General features: G+C 40.9%; 1 protein-coding gene across 1 annotated transcript in view; it reads right to left on the reverse strand.

The window, feature by feature from the left end:
* The window catches only part of SEC63 (SEC63 homolog, protein translocation regulator), a 130222-nt gene that overhangs the window by 40700 nt on the left and 69542 nt on the right, over positions 1-19980 (reverse strand). The window contains exons 7-10 of the mRNA XM_067546560.1: positions 19213-19263; positions 16618-16726; positions 7354-7448; positions 3513-3645 (exon numbers count right to left, since the gene is read on the reverse strand). Coding sequence (XP_067402661.1) covers positions 3513-3645; positions 7354-7448; positions 16618-16726; positions 19213-19263 — 388 coding nt within the window. The remainder of the gene's footprint in view (positions 1-3512; positions 3646-7353; positions 7449-16617; positions 16727-19212; positions 19264-19980) is intronic.

Raw genomic sequence — 19980 nt, forward strand, 5'->3', positions numbered from 1 at the left:
AGGAGAAAAAAATCAAGAGGCTCCTTCCTAGTCTCCTTTTCTTCTGCGGGCTCCAATAAACAGGGAGGATATGGACTTGGAGGAGGATCTTCTCTAGGCACTAGAGGTACAGGAGAAGGTGGCTTTCTCCTGGACTGAGTGGCCTACGGAGAGCCTAGAGGCTCTTGAAGCAGACTAAGAGGCCCAATAAAGTCAGTCCAGGGTTTGTATTGCTCATGGTGGAAGGCACCATAGTAGGGCATCATTATAATAATGCTTTTGCTCTAGAAGTCAGATATCTCTAGAATGTTGTCTGTAGGAAGACCTGAAAGACCTTGCTGGAAATATGGGTTTATTGTAGTCAAGAGTTTGAAGAGGAGGAGGAAATATAACTCTGTCAATGGTATAACAATCCCTGTAGGCACCAATGGCAGCTCAGCATCGGCGACACAGCCTGCTGTCCCAAAGGTATTGAAGTCGATGATGCAGCTGACACAGTGCATGAGGCGGTCAGACAGCAGATAAGTGAGTCGACATGGATGATGCTGGTGGGGCCAATGTGTCATGCATTGAAGTAGATGAAACTGCCAGTATTGTAGTGGTAAGTGAAGTCACCAGTGCTGGTGAAGTTGAGACCACTGAGATTGGGATTGGACAATGCAACAATGAAAGTCCAGGAGAGGGGGAGACAGAAGATCTTTTGTCATGAAGAATGCCTGTGGCATTGACAGTACCAATAGAGGAGGTAAGTGTTTGGCATTGACAGTACCAATAGTGCTGGTCCCAACAGTGCTGGGGCCGAAGATCTGTCCGATAGGGTGAAAGCACCAGTCTTAACTACCCCAGTGGAGCCAGAATCAAAAGTGTCACTTCAGACAGTGTTGGTAAGGGTCAGTGCTTACAATCAGGCCTTGATTTTGCACTGAGAACTTTTCCAGAGCCTTTTTGTGAAAGGAAGAGTGAGACTTTGAACATCCATCAGTCTCTGAGGACAAGGAAGATTTTGAGTTCTTCAAGGAGGCGGCAGAAGATGGGGAGTGACATTTCTCACTTGATTGCAGCTTAGAGGCTGACATCTGAGAGGCATTATTTCTGAACAAACTCTCCATCCTCTCAAGGTCAGAGTCAGGCTCTGAAGAGACACACATTGTCTTATTGAGATGTACTTTAAGGCAGAAATCTCTTTGTTCTTGTTGGGAAGAAGGAACAAATGGGACATTTGTTCCTCACCTAAACAGATTAGGCAACTTTTGTGCATGTCACTAACAAGGATCACAGCCCTGCATGACACATTGTTTGAAACCTGGGGATTTCCACACAGTAAATCTCAGTTAACTACCTTACTAATGACATTAACACTAAACTAAGCTATAATTATGTACAACATAATTTCTTTTAAAGGGTGGCTAACTAAAGCTAAAGAGCAACTGAGCACCAAACTCTTGCTACAGACAGTAAGAAGAAATTGAGGGAGGTGGTGACCAAGCACTTTTATTCCCAGCGCTGAGCACATGAGGATAATGTGGGCCCGCCCACCTGCTGGTACAGCTGACAAAAAGTCTCTGTCTTGAATGCACTGGGGGCACATACACCTACAGTGGAACATACATGTGTGAAATCACTCGAAGGAGAACTGTTCACTTTTGTTAAACACATCTAATTCTAATGCTTCAGACATGCATCTTTTCAAAAAAAGTATTTGTTCAAGTTTAAAACACCCTCACTCTTTTAAGTATGAAACTTGCAATAAACATCTAAGACCCCCAACGAGTCCTCCACGGATCTTAGGGAAGAGCAGATTTACATTTCTAATATTTCTAAGATTAAAAAAGCCAAGAAGAAAATAAATCTCTAGAGAGTATATCTTATAAGGCCAGAAGAGACCATTGTGATAATCTATTCTGACCTCCAAAGATACCTTTCAGGCTTCCTGCATACATGACATAACATAAAAAAGGCATTTTTTTTTTTTTTAAATATTTGAAGGTCACATCACAAATTCGGGGGGGCAGGCGGCAGCCCAAAACTGCGGCTCGTGAGTCACATGTGGCTCTTTTACAATTGAAGTACGGCTCACGGAGCCGCCGCTGCCACCCCCCACCTCAATTCTCCGCTTACCAGACTGGGGTGGGGAGCTTGGAGCTTCTGGCCTGTAGCATGGTGGTGAGGCTAGAGGATTCTACTCAGTGTGGAGTGGGATTTCAGAGGGGGTGAGGAGTCAGTAAGTTTGGCCATTCCTGACATATAACTACCATTTTAGAATTTTGATCTTTTCTCCCTCTGCCCCACCACCGCCCAACAACAAAAACAAAAAACAAGGAAAGTTACAACATTGGGGAAGCAATTAAACCACCATGTTGAATTTCTTACAACATGGTGGTATAATTCTACCTGCAACTTATTTTGAAGAGTTTCAAATTTTATTCTTTTTCAAAAGAATATTTTCATTTTTACTGAAATAAACATGATAAGCAATCAACGCTCTAAAAATGGGTTTGAGCACTTAGTGCTTAGCTGAAGAAAAAAAAAGAAAGCCACAAGATCTCCTGATGAGTCAGTTTAATACATGTTTATTTTGAAACAGTTATCACACAGCATATGGATTACTGTGTCTGGCAGATATGCAACTCCATGCAATATCTTTTTGGAAATCATATTGTATTAAGTTTATGTATCACTGTGGGCCAGGAATTGAATGAAACTCTGGGGTGCGGAGGGTTGCCACAGCTCCTCCAGGAACTAAAAATAGTGAGAGGGCGATTAAGGTAAATCACTTAGGTTGTAAATACCTCCAGCGAGATACCATCCTCTGGGAAGACTTGCATATACTGGTTTAAACTAAGTTTTTCAGAGACCAAAAGACAAAGAAAAGGCTTTCAATATAAAAAGGTTGGGTTTAAACTGACTCAGGACCTTCTTTTGAGCCAGCAAATGGACAGACCCTTCTGTCCAAGGGTCCCTACCTTTGTGGAAGGGTTGGAAAGACTTTGAGCTACTAAGGCCCATGATGGGTGGCCTCTGGTAAACTTTTAGCACTTATATAGGAACTTTTATTCTTTTTAGTATGTTCTCTCTGTAATGCTTTTACCTTAAGAATAAAGGTGTTTAATAAAGGTGTTTGCTTAGAAAAAGCTGTGTGCTAATGTGTAACTGCTAGCAATATAATATTCATAGCTCACAAAGAGAAAGCAAAGCATGGGCAGACTGGTTTGCTGTGAATATTGCAGTGCAAGGCAAGGGGATGCGTAGCCCTCAGTCAGAAGGGAGAGTGATGCAGGTCTCCCTCAGAATAAAGGTGACGGCTGAGAACCTAAAACCTTAAGTAGATGTCTCAAGGGAGGCCAAGAAGGGGGTGAGGACTGCGGGCGGGCCAGGCAGTCAAAGGTGCAGTTAACCCTGAAACAGACACTGAAAAAAGCTCCTTGAGTAGTTTTCTAATTGAACCAAAACAAGTAAATTTATAAACACTGCAATATGTGATGTGATGCCTCTATTCCCAAAAAGAGTCTTTTTAAGAGGAGAATCATAATTACCTTCTTCAAGTGTCTCTGGAATTTTCATCCTGGCAAGATGAGCCAGTAAGAGAACTCTGGCCTTCAAGCTGTATGGGCAGGTAAGTGGAGGCTCATTCTTCTTTACATTAATGCTGCCAATTTCTCTGATTAGCTACAGGAAATAAAATAATTACAAACACAAATGGTTATTTTAGTACCAAAATTATAAACAAAGCACAAGGAAAATAGTTTGAATCAATATACTGACTTGATATAAAATTTTACATTTTATATTTCAAATGGGTTTCATCTTGATAAACTTTAAAGTAACTTTTCTCTGTCTAGATGAAGATTGTAGAAGAGCAGCTGTTTGATTTATAGCCCTGCTTCAAAACAGAACTATGCTTTAAATGCCTTGTTTCCAAGAATGAGACTATTTATTTTTAGAATAGCAAAGAAGAAACTGGGATGATGAAACTGACCATAAGCTTGAATTTATTTTTAATTTTGTTGACTAATGTTGAGTGAAGTTTTTTGCTAGAGTTTATTCCAATCAGCTACTTTTATAAGATTTTTATATTAAACTTTCTGTAAAAATTTTCCAAATTGCCACTAGTTAAGGATGATCTCATTCAAACCTGACTAGAACAAGCTACATGGCTCCAAAGTAATATCTTTTAAATGCCCAGAGAGGAGAAAAGGGTTAGTTACCCCACAGGATTTGAAGTCTGAGAAGAAAGCTATATATTGGCTTTCAGATGGTGGTTCAGACATCAGATATTAATTTGGTTTCAGCATTGAGAGAATGTAAGAGCACTATGACTGCTCTGAGTTCCAGTATGAAACTGGAGATAAGCCAGTTAAGAGTCCCTGGGTTAAGCTTAGAAGCAAGAACAATAAGGGTGATGTCATGGTGGGTGTCTGTTACAGACCACCAGACCAGGAGGATGAGGTAGATGAGGCTTTCTTCAGGCAACTAGGGAAAGCTTCCAGTTTACAGGTCCTGGTTCTCATGAGGGGCTTCAAATCACCCTGACATCTGCTGTAAGACCAATAGAGCAGAGTACAGACAATCCAGGAAGTTTTTGGAGAGTGTTGCAGACAACTTCCTGGTGCAAGTGCTGGAGGAACCTAGTAGAGCCTGTGCTCCTCCTGACCTGCTGCTCACAAACAGGGAAGATTTGGTAGGGGAAGTAGAAGTGGGTGGCAACCTAGGCAGCAGTGACCATGAGATGATTGAGTTCAGGATCCTGACAAAAGGAAGAAAGGAGAACAGCAGGATATGGACCATGGACTTCAGAAAAGCAGACTTTGACTCCCTTAGGGAGCTGATGCACAGGATCCCCTGGGAGGCTAATATGAGGGAAAAGGGAATCCAAGAGAGCTGGCTGTATTTTGAAGAAATCTTATTGAGGGTGCAGGAACAAACCATCCCGATGTGCAGAAAGAATAGCAAATATGGTAGGCGCTCAGCTTGGCTTAACACAGAAGTCTTTGGTGAGCTTAAACACAAAAAAGGAGTTTACAAGAAGTGGAAGCTTGGTCAGATGACTAGGGAGGATTATAAAAATACTGCTCAAACATGCAGGAATGAAATCAGGAAGGTCAAAGCGCAACTGGAGTTGCAGCTAGCAAGGGACGTGAAGGGGAACAAGAAGGGTTTTTACAGGTATGTTACCAACAAGAGGAAGATTAGGGAAAGTGTGGGCCCCTTACAGAATAGGGGAGGCAACCTAGTGACAGAGGATGTGGAGAAAGCTGAGGTACTCAATGCCTTTTTTGCCTGTCTTCACAGGCAAGGTCAGCTCCCAGACTACTGCACTGGGCAGCACATAACGGGGAAGTGAACATCCCTCAGTGCTAAAGGAACATGTTCAGGACAATTTAGAAACATTGGACATTCACAAGTCCATGGGGCCAAATGCAATGCATGTGAGGGTGCTGAGGGAGTTGGCTGATGTGATTTCAGAACCATTGGCTATTAGCTTTGAAAGCTCATGACAATTGGGGGAGGTCCCTGATGACTGGAAAAAGACAAATATAGTGCCCATCTTCAAGAAAGGGAAGAAAGAGGATTCAAGGAACTACAGACCGGTCAGCCTCACCTTAATCCCTGGAAAAATCATGGAGCAGGTCCTCAAGGAATCCATTTTAAGGCACTTGGAAGAGAGGAAGGTGATCAGGAACAGTTAACATGGACTCACCAAGGGCAAGTCATGCCTGACCAACCTGATTACCTTCTATGAAGAGGTGATTGGCTCTGTGGATGTAGGGAAAGCAGTGGACGTGATATACCTTGACCTTAGCAAAGCTTTTGATACAGTCTCCCACAATATTCTTATCAGCAAGTTAAAGAAGTATGGGTTGGATGAATGGACTATAAAATGGATAGAGAGCTGGCTAGATTATCGGGTAGTGATCAATGGCTTGATGTCTAGCTGGCAGCCGATAACAAGCGGATTGGGGGTTGGTGCTGGGGCCGGTTTTGTTCAACATCTTCATTAATGATCTGGAGGATGGGGTGGATTGCACCCTCGGCAAGTTTGCAGGTGACACTAAGCTGGGGGAGTGGTAGATACCCTGGGAGGTAGGGATAGGATACAGAGTGACCTAGAAAAATTGGAGAATTGGGCCAAAAGAAATCTGATGAGGTTCAACAAGGACAAATGCAGAGTCCTCCACTTAGGACAGAAGAATCCCATGCACAGCTACAGACCAAGGACAAATGGGCTAGGCAGGACCTCTGCAGAAAAGGACCTGGGGGTTACAGTGGATAAGAAGCTGGATATGAGTCAGCAGTGTGCCCTGGTTGCCAAGAAGGCTAATAGCATATTGGGCTGCATTAGTAGGAGCATTGCCAGCAGATCGAGGGAAGTGATTATTCCCCTCTATTCAGCATTGGTGAGGCCACATTTGGAGTACTGTGTCCAGTTTTGGGCCCCCCACTACAAAAAGGATGTGGAGAAGTTGGAGAGAGTCCAGCGGAGGGCAACAAAAATTATTAAGGGGCTGGAGCACAAGACTTATGAGGAGAGGCTGAGGGAACTAGGCTTGTTTAGTCTGCAAAAGAGAAGAATGAGGGGAGGAATTGATAGCAGCCTTTAACTACTGGAAAGGGGGTTCCAGAGAGGATGGAGCTAGGCTGTTCTCAACGGTAATAGATGACAGAACAAGGAGCAATGGTCTCAAGTTGCAGTGGGGGAGGTCTAGATTGGATATTAGGAAAAAGTTTTTCACTAGGAGGGTGGTGAAGCACTGGAATGGGTTACCTAGGGAGGTGGTGGAATCTCCATCTTTAGAGGTTTTTAAGCTGCGGCTTGACAAAACCCTGGCTGGGATGATTTAGCTGAGGTTAGTCCTGCTTTGAGCAGGGGGTTGGGACTGGATGACCACCTTAGGTTCCTTCCAACTCTAATCTTCTATGATTCTATGATTAAGATACTTAATCAGCTTTAAGGTATAGATTTGATTGTCTCGGACAAAAATTTTTAGTTGGGATTTGTAACGAAATGGACAGCCAACTTCTTAAATTATTCCTTCGAATTTATAAGCATTTTAGTATTAATTTGATATAACTAATTAGATGACTTAACTCCATTCCAATATTAACTAACTTGTTTGATCTATTCATCTTGATTTGTTGTAATGCTTCGTTTTCAGTTTAATTTAATATTAATAGCAACTTAGCTTTATTCATATTTCTTGATTTTATTTGTCTTTAAGTGTTATTAAAACGTACTTTTCTTTTGATAAGCACTGTGGGTCCAGAACCGTTGAGGACCTGGTTGGATCCCAGCTACTCCATCTAAAAGCCTGACCAACTCCCCCTTTTAAGTCTTTGGTTCTCACAACAATGAAGCATCTTTCACCATTAACTAACCTGAGGTATCTGAATGTTATCTGTTGGCCTGCTTGTAGCATCTTTATTATACTGAGGGTCAAATTCAGAAGCTCCTGCTAAAACCATTATAAGTCCTGCAAAGATAATTGGGAAAAAATACAGCAAAGTAAACACAAAGTTCTAGAATTCCACTTCCTGAAATTATCACAATCCCACCAGATGAGTGACTTTTCAATATCCTCAACCAGAAAACTCCCTGCTATTTCAACCCCTCCACATCAGTAGCAAGTCCCTACTCTCAATAATATATTCAGAAGACCCAGTACTGCCTCTAGTGTTACAGCTGCCTCTGGTGTAACCCTAAAAATTAGTCGAAGCAGCTCAGGACCCCAAGATGGGCTTTCCATGATCCCACATCCAGCAGGAAATGATAAGGGTCTTAAAAAAAGGTAGACTTGTCACGTGGTTGCAGCCCTAAAGGCAGCCGAAGATGCTGGTCCCATCCTCCTGACAGCAGCTGGAGCTGTAGCTGCTGTGCAGAAAGTCTTCTAACGTGCTTAGGCAAACTTCCCCTAACAGCAATTAAAGTGGCTGCGGCTGTCTCTCCTCACCCCCCAAACTGGCAAAGAGGTGGTGTACAAAAGGGGGATATTGTTTTCACTTGAAATTTTCTGTTCAAGACAGAGCAGCTTTAGCAAGGGTTTCTGCATTCAACTGCACCCACAAAAATCACCCAAACTGGTGGCTCCTGTCCTTTGGAACTGGGACTGGTTCCTGAGTTTGAGCATTGTGACATGGCACATGAGATCACACTGCCACTCAGATTTGGACTGGTTAAACCTGAACAATGTTGTGACCTCCTGCTCCTGGTTGCAATGCCAGGAGTGGGGAGCCAAGACCAGCCATGCAATGCGAGATAGGCACCATTGCAGGGTGTGAATGGCGGGGAGGGGGGGAGTTTGCTTTCAGACCCGTTCCCCTCTGGTCTCCTATCCTCACCAGGCTGGGCTTTGGATTGCAATGCCAGGCCAGTGGGTGCTTCTGCCAATGGTCAGTGCTCTCTCGGCAGTTTGGTATAGTGCACCCATTGAATCAGGAGGCTACATCTGCCTCTGGTTCAAGAAATCCACTTTTGAAAATTTACAGCATACAAGCATGACTTTCTATAAAACTACACTGTCTATCCTTCAAATTGGGAATCAGCTCTGTACTGGAAGGCATCTGTTTGAAGGATAAAATGACTTGATTAATTTTTTTTTTGTAAGTGTCTCTGGGAGGCTTTAATTCTAAAAGAAATAGTAAGTACTAGATTTTTTTTTTAAATGATTAAATGAGTTTAATCCTTTGCAGTAAAAGGTGTTTGTAGTTCTACAAACGAATTCCATACACCTGGAAAACAAGAATTCCTTAAATAAAAATGGGAAAAGTTAGCCTGCAAATTTCCTTTCAAACCTAATTTCTCACACTAGAGAGTTAACTATAATTTGGAGGAAAAAAAACAATGATTTCTCCTGCTAGGGGGCATGGTGAATTCCATCTAATGACCACACCTCAGTAGTTGGATGTTAATTTCCATCTCTGTTCTGGATGATCCATTTGTCTCCAGGATGGGCCAAATCTGTGGACCTTATTACTCAGAGAGAGGAAATTTTTCAGGTAAACAGATACATTTCCATACTATTCTTTGTGCTAATGTCTACAGAACTATTACAAGGAGATTTACAGAGTCTCTCCAGAATGCACACAGCAGGATCCGCCTTTAAATGTGAATATTGAAAATGAGGTAGATTATATATAAATATCTTCTCCATACATTAGTGCCCAGGGGAAGACTTCTGCCAAACGAAAGGAAATGGCTTTGGTTAAAGATTGGATGATCAATATGCAGAATTTGGTGAATTTATGTCCTGATGGCCATTTAGCAGATCTCAACAGAGGAGACATGATTAATTTCAAAGAAGAATGTCAGTGCTCCTAAGGACTGTACTTTGATGCTTAACCAAAGGAGAAATATTTCTTGAATTTATTTAGTGAATGAATAGTTTGACAGTTGTGAGGACTACCAGTCTGAATTGAAAGTTCATTGGAGAGATCTTCCAACTTCAAATAAAAAACACTGAACTGAAGAATGCAGCCATCAGAAGGCCTACTCTAATGGATAGGAAGTATAACACCTCCCGCAAGAGCTCAATCTGTGTATTGCTGGAGAGAGCAGAAGGAGGTTCCAAGGTTTTCCTCTGTGATCTTGCAGAATGAAACTGATGCCCATGGGAAGCATCTAGTGTTGGGATTTGTACAAAGTTTCCTTTTTTGAACATGATGTGATTATACTATAGATACTTCACCTTATTGCTTGGATACTGTCGCACGCACGCACGCACACCCTCTTGGAGGAACTCATGGATATGTTTCTCTGGTTTAACATTGTAGTTAAACTATGTACCAGCTGGTAAAATAAGTTTGCTGACTTCTCTTTTGAAGACCATGAGAGCAATAATCACTTCATCTAAGTATTCATTTTAAACCTGTCTGGTCCCAGATGGAAGATTAATTTTGCAATGGCAGATCTCTGTGAGATATGTGTATCTGAACATCCATTGCTCAGTTAATCAGGCCTCAGAGCCATAGCCACTTCAGCTGGAAAGGCTGAAATAATATTACTGTTATTCTCTCACTTCTAGCTTTTTTACTGTTCTGGGGAGCAGTGGAAAAGGAGACTAGACACAGCTGGGACCTTGCCTAACTTTATGAGTCATTCAGCACCTCATATCCCAGGTCTTGACACACAGAGGGCACAGTGCACTTTATTGTTGTTTCCTGATGCAAAGTGGTCTATCACCAGCTTAACTAATTGACTGATGATGAGCAAGACGTTTCTGGGTGTAGGAACCATGCTGATAACCTGACTTTCTCAGTGTAAATTTTGGTGTTCATCTCCCCCTAGACAGGCATTGCGCACAGAGATAGGAAACTTTGCTGCACGCAGGACAGGAGAATTTATCTGTCGGGTAAGGCCCATTGTATTCTTCTCTATCAGACACATTGACTGTTCTATACAGAACAGATGTTATCCATGAAAGGAGTAGTGCCCTGAGACCTCAATAAATCACTGTGTTCCAGCTCATGGATACTGTGCTCTTTTTCTGGTACCCATTTCCTGAACAGAATTGGAAAGATCCCTTTAAAGAAAAAATCTGACTCTACACTCAACAGTTGTGGGAGCAGACAAACAATTGGAGCTAGACCTCTACCAACAGATGAGATAGGGCAAGATGCAGAGGATACCTGGAATTACTGGATAGGTATCATATGAACTGTGGATCATTGAAGCATGCCTGAGACCAGAATTCTCAATGGGCTTCAATAAGAATTGAATTTTTGTTTCTGTGAATCCACTTGCTCTCCAATATGGTCATCTTCATTTTCTGTTAACATTTTTCTGGGATGAGATCTTGTACCCAAGATAGTATTCTTCCTCAACTCAGGCCTATGATTGACTTCCCTCGCAGAGACAGAGAGAGATTCCAAAATACCCCAGGAAATGTATCACTCGGTGTGTTTGCTTCAGCTCTCTCTGTACATACAGAACCCTGATCAGAACATCATTCAGGAAGACTGAATTTCCATCTTCCCTAAAGCCAGTATTATTGCTAACACAATTCTGCAGAGCTCATGTAAGATCAAATGGCAGCAACTGAAGTCAGTGAAAGAAAAAGGCTGCATTCATCTATAAATATAAGGATTGTCCAATGATAGTAAAATGGAAATGCTTTACGAACTTATTTAGATACTTCACACGGCCTTGCTCTGCTTGTCCGATTCTCTGAGGCTAAGAATAGAATGGGGAGCTTCAGCTTCAATCTGAAGTAGATGGATGATTTCCATTATGATGTGGCCTTTCCACAGGTTGCCGAAACAGGGAATAGAACAAAAGCCCTTCCTATGATTCTTACACAGCTCCAATGAATACTCCTCTGGACATTCAGTGTTCCCTTCCCAGGGTGTGTAAGGAGGTTTAGAGCTATATCTATATATATAGGTCCATGGCAATTGCACACCTCCTAAGTGTAATTTCATAATACTTAATACACTCTTGCCTGAAAGTCTTCCTCAATTCTTTGTTTTAAATATATTTTACTATTTGATTCTATAACAGATCTGGATTGCTGGCTTTCCTTTCCTAAAGAGTAAAAATTCACTTTGTGGGGTGGGGAAGTACACACCTACAGCAATCTACACAAGTCTATGACCTGGTCTTTCCTGCATTTATCACCAGGTTGCATTCTGTAAAGGAGAGCAGGGGAACCAGGTCCTGAAGATTAGCCTCCCCACTGCACCCTGTGAAGGTGAGCAGGAGAAAGGGCTGATATTATTCATTAATTTATCTCCCCTTTGGAATTGGTTCCTATAATACTACTACAGAGGAAAGCAAAACTTGGCTCAGAGATTGCTCTGAAAATATTTCAAGCAGCTAGCAATCTGTCTTCAAAGAGGCTTAGCTTATGTGTATCTCCTCCCCTGCAAGACCCCTTTTTGGGGCTCCCAAGGATGGGTTCACTAGCTCTATTCCTCTTTATTACACGTAGGTTTGGCAGAATTTGATTTTTATTTCTTAGCAATTTCAATTATTAATATTAATTTTTAATTTTATTTTTTCCATGATTTTATTTATTTTTTGTCACAGGATTCTCTGCTCTGCCCCACTGGGACCACAGCCTTCCCCACACTTTGCACCTCCAGGAATCAAGTGTCACAGGCCTGCAGCAGTGCAAAGATTCCTCTGCAGCGCCACTGTCACAGCCCCACTCTCACTCTTGTGACAGCGGGTTGACAGAGGGCAATCTGAGCTGCCGCAAGGTTAGTGACAGCCAATCTCTACAGGCACAAGATGAGGGGAGAGGGCTTACACTCACACCAACTGTTACCAATGGATTTTTTTGTTGTTGATTTCAGTGTCAGTTGAAATCAATGTTTACTGACATTTGTTGATGATTTAAATTGAATCCTGCCAAACCTAATGACATGGGATCCATGTCGAACAGATACATCTGTGCTTCCCGTGGAGATTTCAACCTGTGATACGAGTAGGGTGAAACAGGAGACAAAGACCCTTTCTTTCACCTCTGGCTTGTCTCAGCCTACGTTTCTCTCTGCAGCCCACAGGAGCACCAGCAGCTACAAATCTCTCTGAAGGGGAAACAAAGCTATGGGGACAAACTCCTAAAAGGTAAATGCAGCCATAGGACATGGCTGGATATTATGCAGACATGGTATTGAGCTGAACTGTTAGTCTACAATTTTTGAAATTCCAAATTTTATTTTCTTCTGAAAAGCGCTGCAGCAGGGAGGCCTGACTGAGCCAGCAACCAGTGCAGAAGCAGAGAAACGAGGGAATTTCAGGAGATGAGGCAAGTGACTTTAAAGTCTGGTTCCACCCCTAACCTGTAAGCAGGCTGAAGTACCTTCTGTACTAGATCTGTGCTCCTTAGCATGAAGAAAAGCAACGCTGTTGATTTAAAACACCTAGTCATAAAGAATCCTCCTTACCGATAGTGATGATCTACTCATCTCCTCCCTTAGTCCCTTTATCCTCATTAAATGGGGGGAAAGGAATGTTTTAATTACTAAGAAGCTGCTCAGGCAACACAGTAGGACACATGCACAAAGAGTTGGCTCAAGAATTCAGTTTAATAGTAACAAATATTTACTACTGAGTTTACTATATAGATTTCAAAACACTTAACAAAAAGGTGCTTAAGTATCATTATCCCCATTACTGATAGGAGGGAGAACTCAGACAGAGAAGTGGCTAGTTTGGCACTATACTGAGTTCAAGTTTCTTGTTCTCAACTTCAAGGCCCTTCACAAATCTGTCTTTTCTTCCTTATTCATGTGTCTATTCTGACCCACATCCCATCCTCTCCACCTATGATGCTGATTTCATCTCATGTAGAATGGCCCTCTGGGTAGAGTGCTAACAGGACTCAGGAAAACTAGGTTCAATTCCCTGCTCTGCCATAGACTTTCTGTGTGACCTTGGGTAAGTTGGTCTCGCTGTGCCTCAATTCCCCATCTATAAAACAGGGGTGGTAGTTCCTCTCTGCTTCACAAGGATATCAGTGAAGATAAATACATTAGATTGTGAGGCGCTCAGATGCAACAGTAATAATAGACAGATAATGATACAACTTTAGTAGTGTCCCTCAGGTTGATTTGGGTAGAAAACTGTGCTCACCATCTCTGCCTGCCAACAGCCTATATGATACAGAGAACTGTCCCTAGCTTTGTGAACCTGGAAGCTTGGCCCTCTCAGGAAAGGGTTCTCTACTCTGTTTTGCAGTTAGTTCGACAGAATAAGTTTTTTCTTGCTCCCTTTGGCATATGTTGCAAGTTATATCTGTTCCTCTAGGCTTTTTTGGGGGGCTATGGGTTAAGCAGGGAGAGCTTAGTTTCTTTATTGTATTGCTGGGAAATCTGTCTTTTGACATATCACAGAGTATAGAAAAATATATCTTAACTTACTCAAAAATGTCCTTCTAGCGGGAAAGACTGCAGATTTATTACAATGCGTCTTACCCTTGCTTGCAGTTTCTTAGAGGCAGAACCAGAGTTGTCAATCACAACAGGCAGGTGGTAGCCACATGCCCTAAAACATACCCAGCCTGAGATATTTCCAAAGCTGCTTTATAGAGCTAAAACAACGAGAGTTCTGTGGCACTTTAAAGACTAACAAATTTAATATTTGCAGGCATAAGCTTTCGAGAGACTTCAGCTCTCTTCTTCAGATGCAGTCCAGTACTTAAGACCTAATAACGACCATTGAGTAGGAGGTGTGAATGGGTGAGCAAAGTAATTTACCTTCGGCAGTGAGACAGCCACTCCAAGTCTCTGTTTAAACCCAGTTTGAATGTGTCAAGTTTGCAGATCATTTCTAACTCAGCAGTTTCTCTTTCAAGTCTGTTTTTGGAGCTTTTTTTGGAGAAGTACAGCAACTTTCAGGTCAGAGACAGAATGCCCTGGGGAATTAAAGTGTTCTCCCACTGGTTTATGGATGTTATTTTTTATGTCTGATTTGTGTCCATTTATCCTTGTGCATAGTGATAGTCCAGTTCGGCCAATGTACATGGCAGAGGGGCATTGCTGGCACATGATGGCATATATAACATTAGTGGATATGCAGGTGAATGAGCCCTTTATGGTGTGCATATCCACTAATGGTCATCATTAGGTCTTAAATACCGGACTCCACCTCCCCCATTGTTCTCAATGCACTTGGATACCTATAAGATGCCTCTGTGTTACCTATTTTCTGTATTACTACATCTGAAGAAGAGAGCTGAAGTCTCTCAAAAGCTTATGCTTGCAAATATTAAATTTGTTAGTCTTTAAAGTGCCACAGAACTCTCGTTGTTTTTGCTGTATACAGACTAACACGGCTACCCCTCTGGAACTATTCTTTATAGAGCTAATTTCTTTAAACTTTAATTCACAAGTTATTACGTAGAAAAAGAAATTTAGATAAAAAATTCCTACTGCACAGCATCTTCACATTTCTCCCTGATCTTACAGGATTTTCCCCATTTCTCTGAAGCATAGGAGAATGGCCTCCATGTTTTAAGGTAATAGGATATCAATGAAAAGGGAATCTGAAGAGAGAACTGGTGCTGTGCTATAGAAATAAGTGCAACTCTGAAAAGTTCACTCCTGAGATGATCTCTAAACTGCTGACTTCACTGCAAGTTAGCTTGAGTTAGCACACTTGAGCTAACTCTCTAGCTCCAGTGAGAACAACCACACTTCAAAACAACATTCAAGTTACACAGAATGATTTGACTGATAGCACTGAGTGACTGGATTAGATGATGAGCTGTTGTAACTCAAGCTGTTGCATCTCCACTGTATTACTAGCTCGATCTTAAAAGCATCACTTAACTCAAGCTAGAGATGTGTGTGTGTACACAGGAGCTAAGTTAGGGGTAACACTCCAGCTAACTGTGCTATGAAGACAAACCTTTAATAGGCTTCTTGAACTTTACAGAGGTTCCCTAAGCCCTTGCTCAGAGATGAAGTCCTCACATAGGGCAGTCCTGTTGTCTCACTGAATCCTAGAATGAGCAAGGCAATGTTACATAAGGGCAGATTAACAGCTTGCCAAAGGGGATGGGGAAATGGTCAGAAGGAAGTGGTGGGTCAAGAGGCACCTTGCAGCCTGCTTGTTACTCTATGTCTGGGCTGCTCACTCTCTCATCCCTCTACAGCTGGAAGAGAGTGAAAAAGCAGTGGGACATGGCCAACCCATGGTATGAGCAGGGTCCGGCTAACGAAGGCACTTTTGTGCTCTTCCTTCCTTGACATCTTCTGTTTCTCTGGTTGCCTGTGATATCTGCCTAGGTACGCTGCAGCCAGCTACTGCAGTATCAAATCTGGTTTGATCAGAAATCTGGTTGCAGAGCCCCCAAGGCTAACCAGCCCAGTTTAGAATCCAGGAAGTCAAATATTAAGAAAAAAAGATGACTCCATTTTAATTATTTTTTCTTTTCTTTTCTTGTTGCTCTGAGCAGGTCGGATAAACCCTTCAGCTATTGTAGGCAGACAGAACTAGCTAGGTCTTCAAGGGTATAGTAACTCCCACCTTGCTTTGACCAACAGGTCCGTTTCTGCCTCTGAAGAGTAGCTAAGTAGAACTGACCCATTGTGACAGTTCTGCGGACTTTCGCTATACAGATTTTTTTTTTAAACTAGTATGAGTAGACACAGAAAATTAGGCATACCATATACACTGAATGAACAAGTCATTTGAAACTGACATTCCATGTTCTGGCATGGAGCAAGGTTTTATAGCGGATGTCTTTCAGAGCAGATATTTATGACAGAAACTTTGGCTATAATGTTATGATTGGTGCCTCAAGTTCTACATTTAATTCTTCGATAATGTAAATGTTTTAAAATGCCTTGGGTCCACAGAATTCTAGTATTTGGAATTTTTTCCAAAAGTAAACAGCATGTTTAGTGATTACAACAGGAATAATGCGAGGCTGGAGACCTAGGTTACAATTCAGATGATCACATATTGAGTCAGTGCCAATGGGCAAGTCGGATTCTGTGCCTCCGTTTCACCAACTTTACAATGGGGTTATGTTTAAACACCCCTGCAAAGCCCTGAGATATTCAGATATATGAACTCTCTCTTTTAACTTTAACTTCCGAAGGAGTTAAAAATGCAACTTTATACCTTTAACGAACAAAGAGAAGTATGGAGTGACATTGCTTCACCCTATTTTTTCAAATGCCTTTTTTACTTACGTTTCAGATCCATATTTCGTGTTTTATAAACAAAGTATGTATAGATTTGAGTTGTGCGGATGAGAATCTGATCCCCACTGTAGCGTATTGATCGGTACCACCAAGAACCCTATGACATTTAATAAAGATAAACTGTCAAAGTTTAGTCTTTTAATTATAACTATCGAAAATCATACTACATTAAAATACAACTAAACTGTTTTTCAATTCAGGATTTATTCAGACAACTTCCAATATTCATATCCAATACAAAAAAAATGAGATTCACCCAACAGAGTCTGAATTTGTCTTCTTAATACAGTCTTGATAGAACAATGAAAGTTCAATTTCAGTTTTGTAAAAATCAGCTCTTACCAACTCTAAAAGGTCATTCTAACGTTTTTTAAAAATTACCAAAAATATCCCCTTGAAGTGTTTATTAGGCAAAGGTTGCAAGATTGTGTTAGCACATATCAACCAGAAGGTGAAACTGACTAGAAACAAACTATTTTCTATTCATTTTTCAAGTTTAGAGAAATCTATATCAACAGTATAAATTATGAAAAATAAATTTTCAGAATTATTTTAATCTAATGTGTTCACATCACAACTGAGTTTTGCAGGCCTAGGAGATTTACAGCCACACCTCCCTTTCCTTCAAATTTGTGGGGACTTCCAAATGTGAACAACAACTTCAGCTTTTAGGTTTTTAAATTTTTCTAGCTCTTTTTCTTGCAGAGACAACCTTGAAAATACAAACTGATACAAACCAGTCATTAGAATTGAAAGCCAGTCACCTAAGTTTCCTAAAGACCACAGGTTACTCTTAGTCCCTGCACAGACATTTACAGCAAATGTTCTTGACTGTGCCATTTACTTTGGCTTCTGCAGAATACAGTTTTTGAACAAGCCGATCAAGAACTACTTAAGATCTTCAATGGGCCAAAACAGCTTTGCAATGATATCAGTAGAATATGAATTGTCAAAAAAGATTAAGATCAACAGCCTGATGAATTTGTACACAGAGAGATTCATAAAGACCCCACTGATCCTTTGAGTTGCAAAAGTTTCCAATACTTTGAAACAGCGTTCATGTTTCATATATGAACTCTCCTTGTTTATAATGAGACCAGATTTTCAAAAGGAGAATAAAAAAAGACTACTACTTGTTCTAGCGGAGGAGTGCTTACATGATTGATAGATAAGAGAAAGAAAATGGTACCCATTCCTCCCTTTTATGTTTTCTATGCTTTTTGCCTTCTCTTTTCCTTCCCCCTACTTTCACCTAAGCTCCCATCTCCTCTCTCCAACCTCCCTCCAATTCCTCTCCCCTCCCTAAATCCCATCTTCCTATTACCAATATTGTCTCATTGTTTCCTTGTACACCCCCATCTATCTCCGCCTGTTATCTCTTGTTTTATATTTAGTTTGTAAACTTTCTGAGGCAGAGACAGTCCTTTGATCTGTGTTTGTACAGTGCCTAGCACAATCAGGTCCTGGTTCTTGACTGAGGCTCCTAGGTACTACGGTAATACAAATAAAAAAAAAAAAATCACCACATTTATTCACTTCTTTGTTTTCCCACTTGCTCACTTTCCCTCACCTCTTATACGCTGTCACAATCTAACAAGCCTCCTTGGGCACATTAAGTCAGCAGAAGCATGGTCTCCAGCCTCCAGTCTGGGTTCATAGCCACCTGCATCAGCAGTGGTGGAATTGAGCTGCCTGTAATCTGGCCATGTGTAGTAGTATCCAGAGTCTCAAAATGCCATATGAAACTCTCTCTATACATGCGGAAAGGCTAGTACAAAGGGGAGTTTTCACAGGGAGAATCTAAGGCAAAGAGCACTTCTGCACAAAGCTGGACACTGAAATAAAGTTGTTACTGCACAAAAACGAATAAAAATTATAATATAAAACAAAGTTATCATGAGAAACTGAACCACCAAATGTTCCATCACTGAAGGAAGTAATTCCAGTGGTCTTAGTTCAAGGTTGAGGCTTAATTCTGAGCCTCCAGCAACAACCCTGAATTGCCTCAAAATGCCATAGATGAAAGATATTCCCCAATTGTAAGAAATGAGGAGAGAAACTGTGCAGCAGAATACATACACAACATTGTAAACTTTCAGGATAGTCAATGTATTTTTTTAAAACCCCAGCTCTTAAGAGCCCCGAGAATCTTGACTTTCATTTTAAAAATTTTAAGCCCTCAGGGTTGAAGAGAAAAGCCTGACAAAATTAACCTGGAAAACTCAAATGCCAAGAGGCTGATGAAAAGAAACCAACAATTCTTAACTTTTCATGTTTCATCTAATATTTTTGAGGGCCTGACTCAGGACTTCTGAATGTTTGAAGCTCGCAATACCATATATACATAAAAATGCCTGACAAAGGGATGGGTAAATTCCACAAACAATTGGTTGTGATTTTCAACAGAATTAAGCACCATGGTATAGCATACATTTTCATAAGAGCTTTCCTGCAGGTGCACTTGAAATGTAAGCAAACAGTTACTAGACTGTAGACAAAGGTCTCTTAGGACTAAGACTTGAGCTCCTCATTCCCCACCTTCATAAAATAAAGATTTTGTCCTTTAGTTTATATAATACTTACCACAACAACTGGAAGAATAACCATAAATGCTAGCCCGTATACAAGCAAAACCTAAAAAGAAAGAGATTTGATGTACATAGGTCTATTTCTAATTTCAGTTATTTACTACTAGCCATTACTAGCGAGCTATATTTCAAATAAGATTAACAAGAAGTTGTTACATACCTATGCATTAATTTGCTAAATTTATCACCATAGCAGCCATCTTGAGACTTCGATTTTTGAAGGCTACAACAACTAAACTGATCAGAAGCAAGATCTCATTCAGAAATTTTCACCAATTAAATATGGTAAGTGTTTCTGTATGAGTAATTTCTTTAAAATACCCATCTGTTGTTTTGTGTGGGTTGTTTTAATTATCCAGAAGTTGTCTGCTCAGCAGTGTTTTTAAGTAGAGGCAGCTAGCTATTCTACTCTTGAGCAAGCAGGTAAGTATCAGCACTAACGTGTAGCAATGTAATGTAAAAGAAAAGATATTTAAACTGTGGGTGCAGAATTGCATAGGGTACAATAAGTTATATGGAAATCTGAATGCTACATCTCTTTAGATAAAGACCAATACAAGTTGAAGACTTGTATATTTGATTCTGTGCTTGGACTTAAGCTATTCTATGCAACAGCAAATATATATTTAGAGCAGACATAATGACAAAGCTATCACATCAACATCATTTCTGCAATGAAATACTCTAAACATGTTAGCACCCTACTCTCAAAAAGATTATATTTAAGCTATTTTAATCACTTCTAATTCTGAAATTTGCTCCA

The sequence above is a fragment of the Emydura macquarii genome, unplaced genomic scaffold (assembly GCF_026122565.2).
Source record: "Emydura macquarii macquarii isolate MOO-44397 ecotype Brisbane River unplaced genomic scaffold, CSIRO-AGI_Emac_v2 contig_1146, whole genome shotgun sequence".
Taxonomy (NCBI): Eukaryota; Metazoa; Chordata; order Testudines; family Chelidae; genus Emydura; species Emydura macquarii.